The sequence below is a fragment of the Emydura macquarii genome, unplaced genomic scaffold (genome assembly GCF_026122565.2).
Source record: "Emydura macquarii macquarii isolate MOO-44397 ecotype Brisbane River unplaced genomic scaffold, CSIRO-AGI_Emac_v2 contig_2473, whole genome shotgun sequence".
Lineage (NCBI taxonomy): Eukaryota > Metazoa > Chordata > Testudines > Chelidae > Emydura > Emydura macquarii.
Genome location: NW_027132610.1, coordinates 24,520,416 through 24,537,768, shown reverse-complemented (window position 1 = coordinate 24,537,768; position 17,353 = coordinate 24,520,416). Strand labels below are relative to the sequence as shown.

At 40.3% G+C, this 17,353-nt stretch overlaps 1 protein-coding gene across 1 annotated transcript in view; it reads right to left on the bottom strand.

Annotated features, from left to right (window-relative positions):
• Positions 1-2,307: 2,307 nt before the first annotated feature.
• Positions 2,308-17,353, bottom strand: part of VWA8 (von Willebrand factor A domain containing 8) — a 278,032-nt gene continuing 262,986 nt past the window's right edge. Inside the window, exons 43-45 of the mRNA XM_067563174.1 lie at positions 11,890-11,988; positions 9,331-9,569; positions 2,308-7,569 (exon numbers count right to left, since the gene is read on the bottom strand). Coding sequence (XP_067419275.1) covers positions 7,461-7,569; positions 9,331-9,569; positions 11,890-11,988 — 447 coding nt within the window. The 3' untranslated portion in view covers positions 2,308-7,460. The remainder of the gene's footprint in view (positions 7,570-9,330; positions 9,570-11,889; positions 11,989-17,353) is intronic.

The window sequence follows — 17,353 nt, the reverse complement described above, 5'->3', positions numbered from 1 at the left end:
GCGGTCTAGAGACTGAATCGCGGCATTGTGCGCTGGAGTCTGGGTCAGAGCTCTGACTGGGATATTGTCCCAGAAAGGGATAAAGGTGGTTACCCTGCAACCTGACTCTGTAAATGATCACCATAAGAATCTTTGGAAGTCCCTGGGGGCCAATGAGAGCCCAAATGGGAGCATTCAGAACAGATAGTGATCTGTGCCATAGCAAACCTCAGAAGCTTGCATCGACATGGTGTATGGGAATATGAAGATAGGCATCTGCTAGATCCACTGAAGTTAGGAGGTCCCCTTGGGATACAGATGACACCGAGGTAGTTGGGTCTTCATCCACTTGTTGAGCTTCTTGAGGTCAGGATGGCTCTGATTGCCACAGTGCTCTGACCAATAAAGATGGAGTAGAACCCTGAGAACTTTTCTTCTAAGGGAACTCCTTCTGTCACTCCTACATCCAGAAGATGGGAGACGTTGTTCCAGATAAGTTTCAGAGAGTCATTGGATAAGGGGGACTGGATGAAGAAGGGATGGCGTGGAGCCTGTCCGCAGGAGTAGCCCTGATTCATTCTCTCTCTTACTCACTTGTCTGTGATTGACACAGACCATTCCTCTGAGAAGCTGGAAATTCTGTTCTAGAGTCAGATCTGGGCAGAGCCATGTATGGTCAGTGTCATGCTGGGATCTTGGGGGCTGTCGGACCACCCCTAAACTTCAGTCTCAGTTCCAGGACTTACCATTGGTGTTTCTGGTATCCTTCCTGTGGTACTTCTATGAGGAGGACAGGCGAAAGGAGGGTCTTTGCCTAAAAGTGAACTTGTACTCCCTTTGTAGAACACCTGGCAATAAGGGGAGAGCCTGCTTTCATTTTTGCAGCATTTTCTGCCACTATCTTGTCCAGATTTTCTCCATAGAGGAGACATCCTGTGAGCTTGGAGGAGCATAGGACTTGCTTGGCATGAGCATCTACCAGCCAGGGGCAGAGCCACATATGCGACCTGGTTGCTGAGCTGAATGCCATGACCTTGGCTGAGAATCTCATTGTGTTCAGCGAGGCCTCAGCCACAAACGCAGCTTCCAGGGAAACGTTCCTCAGTATGGAGCTAGTGTCGGGGTGGTCTCTGTCCTTCTGGGCCCTGAAGTCCTCTAGCCAGGATCATGTTGCTCTCGCTAAGCACATGGCTGAAAGGGATGCTCTGAAGATGGCTGAGGACACTTCAACATCCCTTGTAAGGGTGGCTTCCATTCTCCTGTCTGATAGATCCTTGAGGGAACAATTCCCCTTCTGAAGAAATAACCACGTCCCTACAAGAGATACTGCTTCCGCATCAACCTTTGGGAATTTTTCTAGGGGAAACTTTGTTTACTAGGGTTTAAACCATTTTAAATGCACAAGCACATGTTGGTCTCTGGGAGTAGAGAGATCAGGCAACATTATCAGTGAATAGCATTTGGTCACTTAAAGGATTTGGTTATAGATATTTTTTTAAACTATCATTCCTTAACAGCATGAACCTGCAAGGTGTTTAAGTCCCATTGACTTTTCTGGGACCTGAAGGCACTCAGCATTTCAGAGGAGGGATTTGGCAAGCTGAAGAGCTGAGTACATATACCTCCTTCCTTACTAAAGATGAGATTCACTACAATGCATAGTGTCCACAACAGGCTGTGTGGTAACTAGGGACGTTGGAAGGCCATATTGGAGTGAATTTCATCTTGAGCTTTTAATGGAAAATGTCTGTCCAGCTGTAAACACACTTAAATGCCATAGATTCATGGACTTTAAGGTCAGAAGGGACCATTATGATAATCTAGTCTGACTTCCTGCACAACACAGGCCATAGAACCTCATCCACCCAACTACGGTAATAAACCCCTAACCTATAACTGAGTTATGGAAGTGCTCAAGTCCTTGTTTAAAGCCTTCAAGGCACAGAGACTCCATCAGCAAGTGACCCGTGCCCCATGCTATAGAGGAAGGCCATGAATGCCTCTCTTATAATAATTTGGGCAGAGACAAAATGAGAAATGTTGCCTTTCCTTTCTTGAACAGTTCTCTATCAATGTCAGCAAGATAGTTTATCCTCCTGAAATTACAGCAGAAAAGAATAATAGGCAATAGGGTGTGAGGTAGGGAAAGGAAGGCTGAGATCAAAATCTGATCACTTCTAGTGCTCCAGGAATGGGGTTATCTCACAGCCATACAGCACTCTGCTGGCCATTATTTCACTTATAGCAGTGATGAAAAACTCTGTATTCAAACCACAAATCCCAAACCCCTCTAATACAAATAAATTAGAATATTGATGGTGGTATATCTTTCTGAATTCAGTACAAGTTAATTAATTTTATTGGTATCAGCTTTTATGTTTTCAGTTGTTTTATAGAAACTTCAACAATCAAAATGATACTTGCAATGAACAACAAAAAGTGATTTCTTAAACATATTTGTCACAATTATTCAAGCAGTTTTGATCAATGGTTTTAAAAAGCATAGTTCCTGAATGAAAAACACACTCTCTAGAGGTCTTACATTTGTCCCCAACCTGACAGTAGCAATGAAGTTTATTTTACAAATACACAGTAGCCCAGTAAACTCTTGGATAAGAATCCAATCTTGAAAGCAGGGGCCACACTGCAATTTAATATCACTGCCCCTGTTGTATGTTTGTCTTTTCATTGATTGTTATATTAGTGTATTAAATTCAGAAATTAAAATGTTCTTAATTTTACAAAGGTAGACTCTGAGCCATAACATTACACGCATAATGATATCTAGGCATGTCTGGAAAGGAACCTAAACTAGAGACAGATTGTAAATACATAAATGAATGATTGCTGGAGTCAGTGAGACAAGGTGGGTAAGGTAATATCTTTTATTGGACCAACTTCCATCAGTGAGAGAGAGAGAGAGAAGCTTTCAAGCTTACACAAAGTGGAAGTAAAGCTTGTCTCTCTCATCAACAGAAGTTGGTCCAATAAAAGGTATTTCCCCACCCACCTTGTCTCTCTAACATCCTAGGACCAGCACAGCTACAGCAACACTGCTGGAGTCAGTGTCAAGGATTATCAACCTGTTCTTAATCTTTTCACACTTTATTTAGGTGCTTTATACTAACATAGGGTCATTTTACATGTAACCATACAAGGCTTTTAAAGTGCTTGTCTAATGCACTTTGCAGATTTCAATAGAATACATTCTGTGCTCTATTTATATCATTTGCTGCAGTACACTTCATAATCCTGATGGCAATAAATACATCAAACTGTCTCATGCTGCTTGAAATGAAAAACAATAAATATTCAGTCGGGTTACACTTTATATGCACAATCATGTAATGATTTTAATGAAAACCAATTAAAACACTTAGAGGTAGTTAAAATTACTTAAGCAAGGATGCTAATGTTACATCAGTTGCAGCAAATCAGCAATAACAAACAATAATACCCATGCAACCCAGCAATGATCGTTCGGTAACTAACATAGTTGTTGCTGACTTTTAAGATGAATGGTGAGAAAATAAAAGAAGTCTTATGTCCTTTTAAGATACAATAAGCCTTATTAAATCACATGGCAATTTAAAGGGATCGTTGGTACATGTGCTTTGACTGTTGCTGGACTCCGGAATATTAAAAAATGCCGATGCTAAACAGGCAGTGCTGAAGTCAACAGCTAATCAACATGTTTCTTGTAACTGTTTTAATTAAATGCATGTTTGAAAGCTCTGTCATGGCTTAGGGAAGGACAGTGTGAGTTTGCTAAATTCTTCTATTATCTGGCAGCGCAGCAGAAACATTTTTTGTAAGTTCTAGAGGGAGGGAAAAAACAGCTGCTATTTTGATTTTTCAATGCCAGAATGATGGATATTAAAGTCGGTGAGATTATATCGAGTCCAGAGGGAATTTCTCACCATTCCTTATAACAATTTAAAGAGACACTGCCAGGCCAAGTATGTCCCAGAAGTTAAGATGCATAAATAAAGACCCTTCCAGAACCAACAAATTATTTCATGGGGTTTTTTTGGGTGACGTAGAGGGGAAGGGATGTCTTAAATTCCTCCAGAAAATGCTTTAAAAAAATTCCCTTGAAATGTTTGGGTTGCAACTGCTGCAGTGTGCTGTTAGTGCATTGGATCTGAAAGTAAAATGTAATAGACACTGGCTGGAAACAAAATGAAACAAATATTTTCATTGGTCCAGGTGAGAGAACTGCAAATAATTAAATAAATAGCCTAAATAACTGGTAAGCTAGATTTCAACCATTTTTAATAATCTGTGGTATGTTATAGACTTTTTGTAAACGTATTTACCCTTGTCAATCTCCTTTTTAAAATGTTAGAGTAGTTTAGATTAAACTTTGAACTGTGTCCCCAAAAGAAATACCATTAATCTCTACTGTAAAGTTAATGAGGCCACTGAAGTAAATGGAGTTACACCAAGGATGGAGCTAGCTGTACAATCAAGTGGTCTACAATACAGTAAGTATGATAAAATCATTAGCTATTTTAGTATTTTTAGTATTTAATATAGTTAGTATTTTTCTAACTGTAAGAATCTTTAATGATAAAAACAGAGTTTTGAGAAATTGCAAAAAATTGAGTGATACAGAGTAGTAATTTCATTTAGCACTATTATACTTTAGGGGCTGTTATAAATACAATGAATGTGTTCATAGGTCTAAGAGGCTTATATACTCATATTTTGACATGTGCAGGATGCCTGCCAGCAGCAACTGTATGGTTGTTTTTTTTTAAATTCAGTCACAGAGTAGTATCCCAATGCTTTCTTCTCTCCAGGAAGGAATTCTATGTTTACCCTCTTTGTTTTCACATATATAGTCGTTGTCATCATCATTATCATTGCACCACTAACAAATGCTGGAAAATATGTTTTCTGTTTACAGGCTTCATAAATCAGTCTACCTGGATGTTGCTTTGATTGTCTGGCCAGCTTTTAAACTCATTTTGAGTTAGGTTTACCCGTGGAGTTTTCTATGAACAATTACTTCACAATAGTTGGGCAAGATTTATTTCCATGGTATTAGGCCAGCGTTTGCTGTTATTTGAAATTAGATTGTACACTATAATTATCGCATAGTAATATCAGTGACAGAGACAGATATTCATGAAACTACAATTTAAAAACAGGCCGGAGAGAGAACAACTCTGTAGTCTGTAAGAAGACTCACCTCAGAGATGGGAGACCCCACATCTGGTCCCCTGTTCCATTCACTCTTTCATTATATCCAGAGTGGAACTACTTCAACAGCACAGACTGAGGCCCCACATCAGAATATCCTGCAGTTCAGTGGTCAGAGCACTCTTCTGAGAGGTGGGAAACTCCTCTCTGGCAGAGGGGGCAATTGAATTTGGGTTTCCCACATCCCAGGTGAGTGCTCTAACCATTATAATAACCATTATAAGAAGTTATAAAGAGAGGACCATCCCCCCCTCCTCTGGCTGGCTTTTGAATGGGACATCTGAGCACTCCTACACTAGCAGGCCCTGAATGCGATTTAGATGGCTGATTCCCTACCTTCCCTGGTTTGTGACTTGCTCTGGGGCTTAGGCAGGAAACCAGTATTCGGCTGCCTGGAATGAGGCAGCAGTATGCATGCCCAGAGGCAGAGATATGGGTGCTTAGGGAACTTTTACCCTGAAACATTAGGTGCCGAGTGAGGTTAGACACCTACAGGGCTAGGCAGGAATTTTGTGCATTGCAGTGGAACCAAACCTGGGACTTAGGCACCTAGCTTTTCGTGTGCTTCCAGGCCAGAATGTCTCATTCTTTGAGTTGCTGAGTCTTTGTACTTGAATGGAAGTTGACCAGGCTCATCATCTCACAGGACTGGGTCTATAATGCTGCTGCGGGATTGACATGGTGGAAAAACGGCAAGACTTGCAAACATGCATTATGGTACGTTTAAAAGCTGTGATGGTTTTGGACAAATGAAAGAGCAAACGGATGCTCCCTCTCCCCCTCCCAAAAAGGCATCTTTTGTGTAGTTAGAACTCGTGTAGGAGTCAGGAAACGTGTTTTTGCAGTGATGTACCACAACTTCTAAGCACGATTGGAGATTGCTCTTTCTTGCATCTCTTTACTTGTAATAATCAATCATGGGGCAAGAATCTTTTTACTGGTGATGATGAGAGTTAACAGTTACTCACAGTAGGATGGTGAATTCAGTTGCTTAAGTATTCCTATGTTCCTGAAGCACAGTGACTGCAACAGTACTACTAGTTAGCCTGTATCTAGAGATTTTCATCTTCAAAGTGCAGTACAAACATCAACCAATTTAATTCTAAAGCAAGAGTTCCTGTTTGAGAATGTGGAGAGGGAGGAAAATACTTAAGATAGAAAAGATGCACAGAGTGAGAGTGTTCTACATTAAAAGAAGATCCCCAAACATAGATTTCCTACCAAAATGAAAAACACATACATACTTTGACTCTCTTGATAGATTTTTCCTTTTTACTTATTTTCTTCTCTTTTAAAAAGTCTTTTTCTGACACACACCTGCCCTTCAGCTTCACATTTTAGGAACCAAAACAAAGAGCCCTTCAAGTGCAAGCAAAATGTCAAAAAAATCCAGCTTCTGGGTGAAGAGACCATTTCCTAGGATTCCTGGTAACAGAGAAACTAGACATCATCTGCTATGATGCAATGGGGAAGTCATGGTGGGGCTCCCTTTTGAAATGTTGATGTGGGAGGGGGTCTTAGACCACTTTGACTCCTTTCAACTCTGTCTTTCCAGGAAAAAATAATTTAACTTTTTTCTAGGGATTTTTACTACTTTGAGCTGTGAGCCGGATCCGATAACGAATGTTTATATTGAACTGTTCTGTGCTTCCAAACTATTCTATTGTTCCTGACAGCCAACTGCAAAGGTCTGATGTAGATCTGGACAAGAAGGTACCACAGAAAGGAAGGCAGGCTTTCCTATTTGATAAGCAGTCTTGTTCAAATTCCCAGTTACTTGCATTTCTAATTCTGAACATAGCACACACAACGGTGGGGCAGATTAGCTGGGTCTGACTTGCACATTGTTGCATATTTGGTATTCAGTCCCAAGAAACACTGCTAATAAAACAGAGCAAAATGACATTGTCCCAAAGAGCTATTGGCCATACATCAAGCCAGAATGGTCACAAACTATCTCATCTGTCCCTCTGTTCATTTGACAGAGACATTCTGTGCACGACACCAACTCCACTATAGTTCTCTTCACTCCTCTGAACACAGAATTTAAGTCTCCACGCTAGCTATACGCTGTAGGATTTCACCAAAATCTATGCAACAGCGTTGTTTTTGGCATTTTGATTAAAGGACTGTAATATTTCAATATGAAAATTACATGTATCAGTTTGATAGTTCTTATCTTCAACAGGAGCTATTTTCATCTTTCACCATGCAGCTTGTTTCTGAACTGTACTTGTTACAATGTCCAATTATTTATCAGTAATGGGAACATCTTAGGCACTGGACAACATGGTGGATGTAAAGATCTGCTGCAAGATCTGGGGTATCTGCTTGGTATCCATGGCAATAAAAGACCGGCCTGCTGGTAGCATCCTCTGCAGCCTAGGGATTAGAATGGGGGAGGGAGGGGAAAAAAGAATTACCATTGCAAATTATGTTCCTGACAGCAAACCAAAGAGTCCCGAGAGTTCCTTAAGAAAGGATGTTTTTACTTTTGAATACCTTGCCGATACATGCCATTCCCAATGCTGTCACTATGCAATTAAAAGCTTGGGAAAGCAGCAGTGCAAGGAAACACTGAAAGCAGTTATGTCACAGAGGTCTTTTCAGCAAGACAACTGATCTGTTTCTACAGATTTCCATTCATGTATTATTGTCACTGTTTCTGGTGTGCGAAAATCTCTGCTTAGATTAAGGTACCAGTGACCAAACAAAGTACTAGCACAGTTGATCTTCTAGAAACAACTCTCTGTAGGAGGGATCATTTAGTTCATTAAAAAATATTACTGTACTAACCTGAAAAAGTGTTTGGTAAACCTCAAATCCTCCACCCCACTACTGATTTGATCTGAAGCTTTATATATTGGCTAAAAATGTGATGTTTATATTTCCATCTTCTAGCCTACAATAGGTTACACTGAATTCACGTTTTTCTACAACTGTTAGCCTGAAACCTAAGTTAGTCAGCGTTGTACATTTTTATTCAAAGCTTTTAATATACAAGATATACATTACAAAATTCACATCACTAATATTTAATCAATAGTTTTGGTATAATATTATTTCACTGATTTTTAAACAACTTTTAATAGATATTTTTGCCCCACTGTCATTTCTCCCATTTGAAATGAAAATACGAGTCATGTGGAAAGAAAAACTAATAAAAATAACTCCTCTCCCTTCCACCCAGAATTACATTTGAAGGAAAGCTTTGCTTAATTATGCACATCCATGCAGTTGCATTTCAATGATACTGTGTCATATATTCTATATCTAGTAAATTGGTCAATTTTAAATAATCTTTTCCTCATTGGTGGATGTGGATGAACCTATTTTTCCAGTAGGAAAAATAAAACTCAATCTGCAATAATATTTCAACATAGGATCTCTTTATGGGGAACACAAACAATAGATTGATGGAACCTGCAGAAATTCAGTGAACAGCAACCACTGTGCAAGCTGCAAGTTCCAAACCTTTTAAAATTAAACCACATGCTGGGGCCCAACATCTTGTAGGCTTGATGCTACCGCCCTTTCAGTCAATGATTTTTTTAAAAAAGCATAATTGGCCCTTTAACATTAGTGGTAACTGGCATATGTTTATGATGGAGCTAATAGCTTTGGTTAGTTTGTATAAAAGTCCTCTGTCCTCTCTGTACCCTATCAAGGTCTGACAAAGGCTATGGAGCCATAATCAGATTTATACAGTTAGTTTTTGGGCACCCCTTACATTGCTAAACATCTCCCCAGTTCCAGTTTAACCTACTTCGGATTAGACTATGTACATGTATTTTTAACTCCCTAGTTGGGGAAGAGCTCAGGGGCCCTGATTTGTGGCCAAAACCTTAATTCCACATGGATTTATGCATTTGAATAGCCACTATCTGAATGGACACCCTTTTGATGCCACCAATGCCCTGAACTGGCTGGAAGAAGTTGGTGTTAAGCAGCGTAAGGCCTGTGCTGTCATCACTGCTCATCAAATAACACAGGACAAGAATCACAATCTTATTGACCTGTAACCTAGTGCAGATCACTACTGCTTGGCAACTGCACCCACGTACGTCCTTTTGAAAGCTCTCTTTAGATTCACGATGAAGGCAAATAATTATATTTCTTAGGGACTAGTAGCAATATATTTACCTGTCTGCCTGGTCTCCTAAAGATCCTATGAATATGGCAAAAGCATTAACTTGAGGGTTGACGGTCAAGGTTTGGGCAAATCTTGATGGCGGGATACCGTATCGCTCAAGGTTTGCATCGCTCAAGACTATGACAAAGTATTCATCTGCCTCTTCGTTGGCAATTTCACGAACAGCATGCTCTGTGCCTTCCAGAGTATGGTCTCCGCTCATACAGAATTGAGCATGGGCATGCATTATCTGGATACACAACAAAGTTAAAAGGAAACGTCTGCAGAGAACTATTCCAAATAAAACATACATTTTAATTTGAATGAAAGGGAGCAAACATTCTTCTCAGCCATATTAAGTGAAGCACATTTAGAAATGTGCAGCCTGCTCCGGAGTCTAATATGTAGCATATTAGGAGTCAGTCTAAGGTTCCTTTCACTCAATATAAACATAAATTCTTAAAATCCAATTTGAAGTATCAGAACCAGAAAAATCTCACATGGAGGGAATTTAGCTTTCACAACTAGAGAGTGAGGAAGTAAAACACTACAGCAGGCTTTACTGGGTTTCCACATTGCTATAGACCTGAAAGAGAAAATGGGCTTAGCTTCCTAGTGCCCTGACCAAATCCCATCTGTTCATAATGTATATTAGTGGACTTCAGTGTGAAGTGTTATTACCAAATATTAGACTCATGGTCAGGCCCAGATTAAAGAATTTTGCGGCCCTATGCACTGTGGAAATTCGGGCTCCCCTCCTTTCTTAAAGTGCCCCTCTCTCCCCACCCCACACACAGACTCCTTAATGCTCCTCTTTCCCCTCTCCACACACAGACCCCCTCCTATCTTACATATACCCACAACCAGCCCCCACACAGATGCCAGCAGCCCTAACATTCATCCCACTCACCGCAGCCCCAATATTCTGCACTCACCTCAGAGCCCACCACCAACTCTCCCCAGCCTCCTGACTCAGTGCTCCCGTCCCACGCTAGGGCAGCTCATCTCGATCCCAGCCGCCCAACTCCGCTCCCTTCTTTCTGCCCTACGCTCACACGGCCCCAAACCGCTCAGGTCTGGCCTGGCCACTCCTCTGCAGGGTAACCATACATCCCGTTTTGGCCAGGACAGTCCCTTTTATAAGCCCTGTCCCGGCTGTCCTGACATTGTTGGCAAAAATGGGTGTTTGTCTCATTTTCTCTAGCAAAACAAATGCTGGGTGGGTGGTGCAGGACAAGGCTGGGGCTGTTTCCGCATGCAGGGGAGAGGGTGGGCTCAGGGCAGCCTTGTTTGGTGTTCCGTTTTCCCTGTGGTAAAATATGGTCACCCTACTCCTCCACCATGATCAAGTGTAGCTTTGATGTTTGACAAGTTGTTGATGTGACTTTGTTCTGATCTGACAAAAAAACCCAACAAGCCATTTTTAAAAACCCATCCTTCACTTTTTAGGTCTGCACAATAGATCAAAATGTATGGCTGAAAGCACACAGACAGATGAGTTCCAATTCCATTATGTTTCTTGAGAGATGCCATGTGTGTAACATTCTGCTGAGAAAATCAATGGCAGCATGATATTAGCAGAAATTTGAGTGAGTGACGCTGTGAGCTGGTACACAGGATGGCTGCAGCTCTCAGTTTTGTTTTTGTTTGGTGGTCGGAGGCCTTATTGAAAGGCGGCTCTGTGCAAGTGCACCGAGTGAATGTTGGTTAATCCGGGCCTGCTCATGATGACAATCTAGACTTCAAAAATATTTAAATATATGTCTTATAAAACAAAGGGGAAATGTATTATTTTGCATTCAGGAGAATGTGGAAGACAAAACCATTTCCTATGAAAAAGTTAGGGAGTTTGGTCATTGAAAACCCAATTCGCCTAGTCTAATAAAATTGCCTACTTCTGAAAAAAACACTTCTTAAGGGACACATTGATTAAACAAAGAAAGATTCCCCCCCTGAAACTGCCATCTTAAATATATAGTTGCACAGCACCATTCTATTAATAAGTTACATTCTACATTATATTCAGATTTTCTGCTGCTTTGATGCTGTAAGGGTTTCCTAGTTATATTTAGAGTACATATTCGCTTTGCAGTTATGGTTTAACACCTTTTCAGTCTAAGAGTTTACATACTCTTACTGCTAAACAGCACTTTATGTCTTCCAAGCACTGCACAAACAAGTATTCAGGATCATCCTGTAGTTTCCCCTCCTCAGGAGTTACACGTTAACAATAATAATTACTATTTATGGAGAGCTTTCCATATAACTGTACAAACTGATTAGTGTGTAGGGAACTTCCTATAATCATCACTGGACTACTTAGGACAGTCCAAGAGAGATGCATCCTTATTCTATTACTATGGGACAGATTTTTAAAAGTCTAAAAGGTTTATCCCCCAGCATTGTGTTTACATACACGGCTCCTTATACCCCTCCCTCTTCTCCCTTCCAGCAGCTTCCCTTTCTTTACTTTTCTTTCTTTTACTTTTTGTATTCTGTGACCTATAGGAATTTATCCTCAGCATTGTCGAATCCTTGATTATCCAGAGCTATTTATCAACAGGATTTACCTTAAGGATCTCTAATCTTTGCTTATTGTTCTTGGGAACGTTGTCACTCCCAACCAATGCAATGCTGAAGCCATCTCCTGAATGTCCAACGATATCGTACTGAAAGAAAGAGAATTAAAGAGTAATCTGTTAAGAATACGGAGTGATTGTTGGCTCAGGATGACATATCAGGTATGATCAAAGGCAATTTGCTTTTAACAAAATGATAAATACTGATTGCTCTTTACATTTATGGTCAGTTTAAAGGAACTGCCTGCAATTTCTCACTACCACTAAAACACTTTTGCAAGATAAAATTGCCCAACCTAATGAAAATAAGGACCAGTAACTCTTTATATTTCTAAGGTCTGATTTTTACCTCATTCCACCAGTTTTATAGTAGTGTTCAGTGAGATAAGAATTTTAGCTTTTCACACTGCCGATTTTATCTGTAGAGTTACAATTTGCTCTCTTCTCCCTGCAACCGGCACACAAGAAGTGGATTGTGAAAGTGTAGTTCTGGTGTTTGACAAGCTGTTTATGTGACCTTGTTCTGATCTGACCAAAAAAAAGCATTAAAACCCATCCTTCACTTTTTAGGTCTGCACAACAGATCAAAATGTATGGCTGAAAGTACACAGAGAAGTGAATTCCAAGAGGCCCATTATGTTTCCTAAGAGATGCCATGTGTGTAACATTCTGCTGAGAAAGTCAATGGTAGCATGACATTAACTGTATTGAAGCCCACTGCAAAAAGGAGACATAGAACAGTATTAATGCAGACACCTTGTTGAACAAATAACTTAACACTTAGAAAGTTTTGCTTTCGTTGAGGTTTTTATCATTATTGCATAAATACTAAGGCATGTTAAGTTCTAGCTCTGACAAGCACCCAGATTGCCCTCTGTGCTGATAGTGAGGGGTTGGCAGAAAAAGAATTTTTGAGCCATGTAATGTAGATTTTGTGAACTAGAGAAATCAGCCCAATATTTTTTCCTTTTTGTTATCTTTTTATTAAAGTAACAGGTAGAGGCTCCTGTCATGATCAAAGCCCCATCGTGCTAGATGCTGTACTTTTGCATGGTAAGAGGCAGTTCCTGCCCTGAAGTTCTCTCTGCTCCTCCTCTTCTACTTAGGACCTTCCTATTTGGCGCGACCTAGGTGATGGAGAATAATATGGCTTCATCCATGACTAGGGCACAAATTTCTTAATACAAAAGATCAAAGTGTTTATTCCCATATCTCTAATTTAACTGAAAATATGTTAAGAGGGGGTGCAATGCAAGAGAAGAAAGCTGGAAAAGCAGTTTATTTTAAATGGGAAGCACCACCTACCCAAGTATTAATGTGCCACAGACTTCACAGTGCTTCACCCATGGTCAGACAGCTTTTATAATGGCCTCCCGTTATTCAGCCTTCATCCTCCGATAAAGGCCTACAAAATCAGCACCCCACCTTTATTTCTTCTGCTTAGCATGAATCTCTCATTCCCCTCTCGTTTCCTTCATCTCCATCCCGCGCTCATGCTGCCCACTATGCTTGTATAAGCACATCCTTCTTGTTTGCTATGTAGTCTCTCTTCAAAATCTATTTGTTCCAAGAAGAGAATCTTTTCTATCATTCTCCTCACCAATAACTCCTGCACACTTTCCATATCCTGAATGTTACTTCTGCTTGTTTTGCCTTCCTTAGAACAGGAACTTCCCAAGGCTGGGAATGTGTTTTACCTCTTTGTAAAGCATTTTGTAAATTCTGTGGCAATGTATAATGCATGATTTTTAATAATACTAATACTAATACTAGGATTGCATTCAGCCTACTTTGGACTTAATAGACAAACTAATCCAGTAGAGTAATGGTCACACAGTGAAACCACAGTGCTCAGTATTCAAAACTATTTTGCTTCCAAAAATAATATATATTTTGTTTAAAACAATATGGGTTACTATCTAAATTACGTGAAGTGCAGAGATGAGGTTCTCTTGGGTTTAAAGTCGTATGACTCTTTTGTAACAGGCTAGTTCTGTGGATCCGTACCTTCTGATTTCTTCCCCAGATGGCTGTTCTGACACTGACATTAGCACACCAACTTTAAGGGGGTATTCCATGTTTTGTAGCCTGAGAACACCACCCTGCTGGTTGGCACAAGACAATAATGAATGAGCCTTTCACTTTGAAGCTACTGGGTTCAAATTGAATTTAGATGATTTGTGAAAATAGGCTTTGCCTAGATCCTGGCCATACATCACAAAGCAACCACACAGTTTGGTATGCTTCTCATTCCTGTATGAGAGAGGTCCATGACTGGCGTGTCTGGGCAACTGCAGGCCAAAGCTAAAAGGTATCTGTAAAACTACTGCATACTTGGAAGTTTGAGCATCTGGCTGCATTATGACTGACTTAATCAATGATATTAGTCTCACACTTTAAGAATTATTAAAACAAAGAGGTTTAAAAGAGCAGCTTCCCAAAGAACAACTATAAAAAGAAGTCAAATGCAGAACGTCCTTGCCTTCCGTTTATTTTTCAACGTCTAGCAGCAGACGTGGAACCCAAAATGCTTTTTCTCATAAATTCCATTGGAAGAAAAGAGCGAGTAAGTAGTAAGGACTCTGGGTGTGATCCTGGTGGATTTTTTTTTTTTAAGTTAGCCTCATAAGCATGGCTGCACAGACAAGCTCCTGAAAGCTGACTTACAGCACATGTGTGCTACAGCACAAATCAAGTAACCCAGTAATGCTTAAATTCTTGCAAGCTTCATTGACTTAATTGATTATTGCCCTACCAGGTGCTGAATTTTCTAATAGCACCAGAGACCCCGTGAAATATTTTGCTCTATGAAAGATCTGGCTATACAAACTAAAACACAAGTTTCCCTAAATGCCATCTTTCAGCTCATTACTTTTCTTGAGAAGTTGGTAAAAGTTCACTCCACTCTGCTGTTAAATACAGCATCTACTGTGCTGTTGCTGCTGTTCAATTCAGAAAGTGTGTGTGAAATGAGAAAAAACTTCATCTTCCACTGCTGCCACACTCTGCACCAAGATGGTTCTTTTTTCAAAGCAATAAGGAAAAAAGAAAGGCCATGTGTGATGAATGGAAAATGTATTATGAATCAGACAGGCGTTTGCTGGAAGGGACACTAGCTTCAAAATCCCTTCCTGTTACAGACAGCACTAAACATACCCTTTAATATTTTTATTTAGCCTGCCACACTCTTGACTTTCAAAAAGAAATTATGCTGCCAAGCATTGCAAAACATTTCTCCTTTTTCCTCTTTCACTTGCACTTAAATGACACTATCTCTAACGTCAGCTTCCCAGCTGTGCCTGCCTGAATTGTGTATACAAAATGTGTAATGCTCCCTTTTAATATCACTATGAATCAAAAACTTAAGGAGTTTCCCAACAATTATGTAGCTTGCAGTTCATGGAACCATTTCTGAAGTTTTTTGAAACCCTCATAAAACCTTTGCTGCATAGTCTAATGTACAACCAATAGTTACGACGAGATCTAAAACTATAGGACTTTGTACTATATAACTTTGTATGAGCTAGGGGTTACGAGCTAGGGGGTTACAGTGGATAAGAAGCTGCATATGAGTCAGCTGTGTGCCCTGGTTGGCTAATAGCACATTGGGCTGCAATAGTAGGAGCATTGCTAGCAGATTGAGGGAAGTGATTATTCCCTCTATTTGGCATTGGTGAGGCTGCATTTGAAGTATTGTGTCCAGTTTTGGACCCCCCCACTACAAAAAGGATGTGGAGAAGTTGGAGAGAGTCCAGCGGAGGGCAACAAAAATGATTAGGGGGCTGGAGCACAAGACTTATAAGGAGAGGCTGAGGGAATTAGGTTTGTTCAGTCTGCTGAAGAGAAGAATGAGGGGGGATTTAATAGCAGCCTTTAACTACCTGAAAGGGGATTCCAGGGAGGATGAAGCTAGGCTGTTCTCAATGGTAGTAGATGACAGAACAAGGAGCAATGGTCTCAAGTTGCAGTGGGGGAGGTCTAGGTTAGATATTAGGAAAAAGTTTTTCACTAGGAGGGTGGTGAAGCACTGGAATGGGTTACCTAGGGAGGTGGTGGAATTTCCATTTTTAGAGGTTTTTAAGCTGTGGCTTGACAAAGCCCTGGCTGGGATGATTTAGCTGGTGTTAGTCCTGCTTTGAGCAGGGGGTTGGACTAGATGAGATCCCTTCCAACTCTATGATTCTATGATACTTTATGTAAAGTAGAGAACTGTCCATTTTAGGACATATTGTATTTTCAAATAGGTTCAGCATGTAAAATGGACAACACTAGAAAAGATGCTGTAATAATCTTAAATCTGCAAAATGACCTTGTCATTTTCCTATAATGCATATCCTGCCATTTGCACATGTGAAAAGGGTAGATAGATATGTAGGAGCACCTTCTGCATGCATGAGTTAGGAGTAGCCTTTAAAAAATGTGGCCTCCTGGAGTACAACACAGTTAGAAGTGGTAGTATCATTTATTAAGTGCCAATAAGGAACTCAGCCATGTAGAGGACAATCGGACACAGAATGATGCATGTTACCTTCCCCAAGAAGCTTAGAATCTGAATAGCCAGCACAGAACACCTTGGGAGACTTGGAGAAAGATTCCATCTTAGAACCTGATTCTCCTCACTTCCACTCTTTTTATATGTTGAATTAGAGGCTAAGCATTTATGAGATGCACAGAAGAAATGATTTTGGAGGAGGAATTTAAAAGATGGCAGTTAATTTAGACCAACTGATTCTCTGATTGAAGAAAGAGTCTCCCTTCTTTCCCTCACTAAGGAATTGTGCCTTCTCTGAATCAGGCTGTCCCTGTGAGAACTGGAAACAAATAGCCACCTTGGGCATAAAGGCGTACAGACAGACAGAAATGGACACTGTCACTCTTCTAACCTTAAATGGATCTCTACCATATTGTCTGTCTTGGAGCAACCACTCTGTACATTTAATTCTCGCCTCTAGATAAGTAAAGTAGCAGAGGAAAAAAATGTGAGTCTATTTCATTTATCATGTGATCAATAAGTCAGGTCCTAAGGACAGTCTAATAACAAGGAAATCTTTGTCTCCAGGGATGGTGACCAAAAGGGTAATATATAGAGAGGAAGCACAGTGAGGATGGGAAAAATAGGACTCTGATTCAGTCACAACCCATCTCAGCAGAGAACTAACTAAAGCACCAGAACAAAAAATGGAAATGGGCATAGGCTGGGGAGTGGTTTTAAACAGTCAAAAATAGAACTGAAATAACAGGAGCAGAGAATTTCAGTATGTAATCAGTTTTGAACGTCTTGCTAAGTATAATGCTGCCTCACAGATCCACTAGACCTTGCATCAGAAACTCCTAAAATCTGTCCTCAAATGGCTGCTGCTCTGATAGATTAGTCTACAACAGGGAAAAGATATCAGCAAGTATCTCTGAAGATCAACAAATTCTGTCAAACCAAGTCATAGGGAGGGAGTAGGGA